This window comes from Plectropomus leopardus, chromosome 1 (assembly GCF_008729295.1).
Source record: "Plectropomus leopardus isolate mb chromosome 1, YSFRI_Pleo_2.0, whole genome shotgun sequence".
Taxonomy (NCBI): Eukaryota; Metazoa; Chordata; class Actinopteri; order Perciformes; family Serranidae; genus Plectropomus; species Plectropomus leopardus.
The window spans coordinates 2,353,752-2,361,006 of NC_056463.1; the positions used below are offsets into that span (position 1 = coordinate 2,353,752).

Here is a 7,255-nt window from a genome sequence, read left to right on the forward strand (position 1 = left end):
AACTTAATAAATAACCACAATTAAAACAGTTACATGGGTGTATAAGTATCAAGTAATCTATTTTTAAAAATAAATTATAAAGAAACATTTTTTTAAAAACACCACTTTATCCACAATTTTAAAAATACTGAGGTCAAAAAAAGTGCTGGTAAACCAATAAATTGATGATTTACCATATTTTAAAATAAAATTGATATATAAATTAACCATTATAAGTATAGAATAAATAATACCCAAATATAAAATAATGTATGATTTATATGAATAAAAATAATATATTTAAACTAATAATATTACATATTTAGATTATGAAAGCAATGGCAGCAAACAGTGTGAAATGCAATCATCCCCTTTTGCAACTATTACTATTTGTTGTTACTTTTTCCTCCTGAATAATTATTAAAACACATCCCCTAGAATCACATAGATATTATGAAAGAATATAATATTACTGTGATTCTGCCTCTGGTAAAAATCTTCTAAAAATCCTTTAAAAATATTTATATTTTTCGGCTCCCCCTGCTGGGACGTACTGTTGTCTGCATTTGTGGATATATTGAATCACACCTGTGAAGACTTTGTTGAAGAAGGGCGTCTGGCCCAAAACGTCTGTGTGACAATAAAAGATGCTTTAACTGAATGTTTTTTTATTTGTTTGGGTTTTTTCAGTAAAATAAACGTTTTACTACTATAATTAAAGCCTGAAACCATTTCTTAAAATTAAATTATGTGTAAAAAGTGTGTTCAAAATAACTAAAACAAAGGTGAGATTCTTTTTTTGGTAATCAATACTGTAGATATGCAAATGTGCACTGTATGATAATGGCGGCAGCTTTATGTCAGGCACCGTAGTTAGAGGCCCATCTGCAATGAGCAGCATTTGAAAAACACAGCAAAGTGAAACTGCTTTTTTCGGTGTTTTTACCCACCTTTGTGGACAATTTGGCTCCCGTAAAAACCTCCTGAAGGAATTTTAGTTGCAGCTTGTTGCAATCTGCGACCCGCAGCTCAATCTGTCTTAACCTCCCACACTGAACCTTAAGGTAAAAACAGTTTCTAAATTGTGTCGCTGCTTTGTTGCAGAAATGCATCATTTAAAGTTTACATACGGTTCTGATGGAAAGTTCTCAGGATTCTAGAAGATAATGACGTAATGTTCTGATTCATAAACTGTTCCAGTCTGACCAGCAGTCTTTCACTACCAAAACTAGACTGGGTCTCAGACAGCATTCAGTCACTAAACTTATAGTCATCAACACGTTCATGATGAGCAAAAGATTCATGGAGAGCCGTGGTTATGCATTTAAGCGCAACCTGGGAGAAGGCATGAGTGGCAAAGTTGTGTGCGCGTACTCGGCCCGCCTGAGGAGACGGGTCGCCATAAAGGTTATAGACAAAAAGAAGGCGAATACTAATTACTTGGAAAATTTTCTGCCTCGTGAAATAGAGATCATCAGGTCTTTGGACCATCCCAACATTGCCAAGACATTTGACGTCTTTGAATCACTCACAAGCAAGGTAATAAATATCTATGAGTCCTTTTCGTTCATTTATAATATATATAGTAGCGGTCTGATTATTGGGGCAGATATTAAAAAGTGCAAAGAAAGTGTGTCAGCACTTAAGGAACTTTTACTTTGTAAGACATTTTTAATTTAAATTTTAACTTGACTTCATAGAAAAAGTTGCTGTGAACTTGCTGTATGTGATAGATTCAGTTTTGATTAAACATTTGCTAAAGGCATTTGAACAAAGTTTTGTGTTGGAGGCCGTTATATGACAAATTCTAAATTTTGACAGAAAGATTTTTATTTTTATTGTAAATGCATATCGGTTCCAAATATCTGTTATCTGTTTCATTAACTACTAGTAATCAGTAGCAGCCCTGAAAAACCAATATTGGCCGACCCCTAATGCATAGCCTGTACAAGAGTTACTGTGCCACAAATGATCTACTGTTAATACCCTGAAATACAGGGACAGTTCACCCCATTTGTCGAAGACACATCTTTTGTCTCTTATCTGTAGTGATATTTATCTATCTAGATGGTTATTTTAATTTGAGTTACCTGGTTACTAATGATAATCCAGATATTGTTATGATCAGCTTCATATAGAAATTAGGGGTGTGCAATATCATACCGTTCATGGTAATACCAGTATAATTTTTAATATGATAACAAAAATTCATATGGTTATAAAAAAAGAAAGCAAAAATGATTTTAGCTGTAGATAGTCTGCTTTCTTTCCAAAATAATGGAACTACATAACACTGAGCTTGCAATGCTCAAAGTGCCAAAAAAATACAAAAACTCAACACCAATGTCTCTTTCCAGAAATCATGACTCAGTTATTTAAGATAATCTAAAGAGCTTGTTTAGAGCAGTTTCATGTAGAAAAAAATTATATATTTTTTAATATAAGAAAACATTCACAAGATGATAATAAAAAAAGAAGATAGTACCAGTAAAATTCTTAATATGATAGTAAAAATATATATAGTGGTAAAAAGAAACAAAAAAAGATGTTTAATATGATAAGATTTTTATAAAATAAATAAATCTTAATATAATAATAAAAATTCATATAGTGATAAAAAAAGATAATACCAGTATAATTTTAATATAATAAGAAAAAGTCATATAGTGATAATACAAGATAATACCAGTATAATTTTAATATAATAAGACAAAGTCATATAGTGATAAAAGGGAAACAAAACAAAACAAAATAAAAATTTTATATGATAGTTTAAAAAATCATAGAGTGATAAAAAAAGACCAGTATAACTTTTAATATGATAAGAAAAAATCATATAGTGTTAAAAAAAAAAAAAAAAAAAAACAAATCATATGGTGATAATGGCAATATTTTGACTTGTTAACATTATAATGTCAAATAATCTTAATGTGGGCCAGTTCTTATACTTGCACCTTACTGTTATCTTGTTTATATGTATTTTATATTAGCTATAAATTACAATCCTCTAACTTTGTATGGCAACTGCTGCTTATCAGTTTGCGGTGGCATAAATACAGCTCTGTATTTGGTATCTCTCTGAGGCTATTTGGTAAAATTTGTAAATTAGATCAAAAAAAATATATTTTTAAACAGATCTTTCAGCCGGTTCTGGCGCACGGCATGTGTAGTGAGCTTGAAATTCTGAATAAAATAAATAAACAGATAAATAGCGGGCTGTTAAACAGGTCTCCTACCTGCCGGGGTAACCGGGTGACTGCCATCCGCTTCAGTGACACTGTCGGGCGGCTGGGCGGCCTCCTCCGTGTCGGTGTAGCCGTTGGTGGCTAACGGTTACGGTTCTCCTGTTAGCTAGCCGATTTGTCGCTGTTTGCTCTGGAAAACCGTCGAAAGAGTCGGTGCGTTTTTCCAAAGTAAAAAAGTATCTGCTATCCTTTTGTGTATTTATTATTTTCGCGTTTTGCGCTGCTGCTCCACCATTTTTATCATCGTTTCTTTGTTTGTGAGTTCTTCAAGGTGTTTTCTGTCTTCAAACTTTAGCGCTGTTTCCGGTTTCCAAAACTCTAACGGTCACCTGACTCGACGTCATCACAATTATTAATTAATTGTTTTTTTTTTTTTTTTTTTTTTGAAAACTCAAGACCTGCCTTTTTAGTTTGTCTTTCAACTGAGCTTGAATCCGTTTCACAGTTTTTATATTTCACATATCATTTTATCATTTTAACATATTTATGTATTTTACTTTGTGCTGTTATCTTGTCATTTGCCTCTACAGTTTGAGTATTTTACTTATTTATCTTTTATTATTACTATTAGCATTTATCTATATGTTTACCTGTTTATCCTTTATTTACCTGTTTATTTCCTTTTTTACCTTGTTTATTGATTTATTGATTTTATTTTATCTTATTTTATCTGTTTTTTTTAATTTATTTATTTTATTTCTTTTCATCATAGGTTTATTCTGTCTCTGGTGTTTCCTCACTTATGGTAGCGCTTCCGCAGTTCTGTGATTTCTGGTTTAAATGAGTACTTATTTAGTGCTTTATTTAATCACAAAATCTCATTTTTATTTACGCATGTGTGTATCTGAGTGTGTGTGTGTGTGTGTGGGGGGGGGGGGGGGGGGGCTTCTGCTTGTATGAAAAGTGCTATACAAATAAAGTGATTGATTGATTGATTAGATTTAATTTTTAAAAAAAGATCACACCAGCACACACCAAAACCTCTTTTTTTTGGAAAAAAAAAACTCTGAAGTTTCTGTTGGAGATCCTCCAATGGCAGCAGCCGCCACTGTTTTGTTTTGTTTTGTTTTGTGGGTTTTTTTTGGGGGGTGGGGGGGGACTACTGTACATGGTCCAGCCAAATACTAGGTTTTATCCCAGTTTTGTTTTTCTGTCTAACACTATGCTCAACCACACAGTTGAATTGGCCTGTTATGGTAAACACTGTAATGTTAAGATAGTAAATCTATATTCATTATGATTTTTTTTTTTAAAAAAAGGATGAATATACATTGTTGTTAATATCATACATTTATTGATATTCCAATATGTATTTGATGAAAACGTATATTATGCATGTATTTCACTGTGCACTTTTGTATTTGTAGGTCTACATTGTGATGGAGCTCTGTGTGAAAGGCGACGTCTTGAATTACATCGATACCAAAGGGGCCTTCCCTGAAAATTCAAGCTGCAGGCTTTTCTCACAGCTGTGCGATGCCATCCAATATCTTCACGACAGCAACGTGGCCCACAGAGACCTCAAATGTGAAAACCTGCTGCTGGACACAGAGTTCAGCCTCAAAGTGTGTGACTTTGGGTTCAGCAAGAGGCTCACGTACGCAGACGGGCGGATGGTGCTTAGTAAAACCTTCTGTGGCACCCCGTCTTACGCAGCACCAGAGATTATGAGGAGTTTCCCATACAACCCCAAAGTGTCTGATGTGTGGAGTATGGGTGTCGTGCTGTACATGATGCTCTACGCGTCGATGCCCTTTGATGCCACCAACGTGAAGAGGATGTTGAGAATTCAGATTCAGCATAATATCCATTTCTCAGACACGCCGGCTGTTTCATCTGAGGCAAAGGAGCTTATCCGAAGCATTCTGCACCCTAATGTGGAGAAGCGAATCACCATCAGCAAAATATTACAGTGTGCCTGGATCTTACAGGAAGGGAGAATGGAGGACAGCGACGAGGAGCACACATCAAATGCCGGCTCTGGGCAGGAAGGACCTCCAGATGAAAAGGCCAAAGAGAGTTCAGACCCAGGGGAAGGACCATCAGCTGCTGCCCCAAGACACTGATGTCACTCAGAAAATTAGAAGCTGACAAAACATTAAATAAACAAGCTTCACTTCAATAACTGTGAATCTCATATCTTTGGGACTTTAATTTTGAAAGTACACCCTACTCTAGGGAACCATGGTAAGGTCCATTGACTGTATATAGAGAAGTGAAGTAATGAGTCCTAAAAGGTGGAAGTCTGTTAGCATTTTTTCTCAAAGTCTCTTGGTTTTTTTAATGGGTTTTCAGTAAAATGCCTTAAATAAGGTCTGTGTTTAACACAGTCTAAAGGTATCTAGATGTTTTGTTCTGCAACATAAACCCAATTTTTGAACTTTTCAGGTTTTATGTGTCTTAAAAAAAGGCGGCTGCTCGCAAGTGGCTAAATCGGACTGCAGTCTTTGTTGGGGACGTTAGAGGTCATCACACCGGGCACAGAAACTCATTCAACCCACATGCTGCCTTAACAGCTTTACAGGAACAGTCACACTAAGTCTTGTACATGTATCTGTTTATAATATTTTTCTATTCTTTTGATGCTAACAGGAGAGAGTTTTGTAGAAAATTAAGCACACTAAATCAAATCAGAAGTTGAACGATTCAGGACAGTGACGTTTAAGTCGTGCGACCACAATGTAGTCGGCTTACAGCCTCACAATAGCTTTTTACTTCTGGTGTTTTTATTTATGCTTCAAAACACACAAAAGAGGAGTTCATCTGTGAAAATCATCATACAGAACAAAATGTGTAAAAATCATAAACCTGTGTTTGTCACAGCGCTTATTTTTGGTGATAACTGAAAAATCCAGTTCAAAAATCCCATAAGGTTTTTGGCCGAGGGAACCAGTGTGATGCTAACTTCTGCGTTGGCCTACAAAAATACATCATCCCTTCACTGCTCTACAAAGATGGACAACATGACAGTTTCCCCAAAAGTGTATCTTTTCAATCTCAATCACCCCCTGATGTCTGACTGCGGATGCCATTACGATGATTTCAACAAATGCACATGGTGGGATGACGACATGGTGGGAAGATGCATTTGACATCACGCATTTGTGATGTCAACAAATGCACGTGTGGTAGGATGGCGATATTACCTGGTGCTGTCTTTCAGCGTTTCAGGTGCACGCCACCGTTTGCATCCGGCTGCATTGTCAGGTGACGCTGTCCCTGCGCGTTATATGTGGACACGCCCACTGCCATCCAGCTGTCTGCTAGCGTATGATAGTAACGCCACCAGTTCCTTCCGACTGCTTTTCATGTGGATTCGGAAGGTGGCTTTTGGCGTCACGCTCATACGCCGAGCAACGTTATTTAACGAGGTCAGAATGAGAACTGGTTTAAGAGAGAGCGACAGAGAAAGAGACACAGAGAGGTAGTTTTGAATTTTGTTTTAAATGCAAGAGAAGCCTTAATAGTGTCCTTTTATTATGACCATCCGAAGGCACACCTGTGTAGGAATGATGCTGTGTAATCAGCATTCGGATATGCCGCACCTGTCAGGTGGATGGATAATCATGGCATGCTGCAAATGTAGCTGCCGCCACCTTGTGATATTCATACATTACTGCAAATAAAGTTTGGCTGAGATATCAGCACATCTGCGCTGTCTAAAACATTGCAAAAGTAAGAAAAAAAGTAACATGATTGTATTGTTGAATTTATTACATGACAGTGATGGCTCAGATTTAAAGAAAAACGCATTTCATTTGATTGTTTTTTTCTTGGCCTCCATTTGAGGCTAACAAAGGAACACCTTTTCAGCCAATAAAGGCATGCTATTTCGATTTGTTTGGACGTAACTATTTTGCTACAACTACGTACCCTATTTTAAGCCTAAAATTTTGCTGATTAAATTGTGTTTCATGTCTTGCACAGTGCCTATTTCTAACTTTATGCAAAGTGGATGTGACACTTATTATTTCAGAAAGAGACTTGACTCAGAGTCTTGACCAACTAAAACATTAAAATACAAAGTAACA

The 7,255-nt window shown here is 35.9% G+C and overlaps 1 protein-coding gene across 1 annotated transcript; it reads left to right on the plus strand.

Annotated features, from left to right (window-relative positions):
• The first annotated feature begins 1,281 nt into the window (after nt 1-1,281).
• LOC121943691 (testis-specific serine/threonine-protein kinase 1-like) lies at nt 1,282-5,290 on the plus strand. The gene is made up of 2 exons (XM_042487280.1): nt 1,282-1,518; nt 4,592-5,290. Exons 1-2 carry the CDS (start codon nt 1,282-1,284, stop codon nt 5,288-5,290), a joined length of 936 nt encoding a protein of 311 aa, XP_042343214.1.
• The last annotated feature ends 1,965 nt before the right edge of the window (nt 5,291-7,255 follow it).

What these genes read in the sequence shown, in the direction of transcription:
- LOC121943691 (XM_042487280.1), top strand. Translation starts at nt 1,282, where the DNA reads ATGGAGAGCCGTGGTTATGCATTTAAGCGCAACCTGGGAGAAGGCATG. An exon ending in TTGAATCACTCACAAGCAAG is followed by an intron (nt 1,519 to 4,591) that starts GTAATAAATATC and finishes TTGTATTTGTAG; the next exon opens with GTCTACATTGTGATGGAGCT.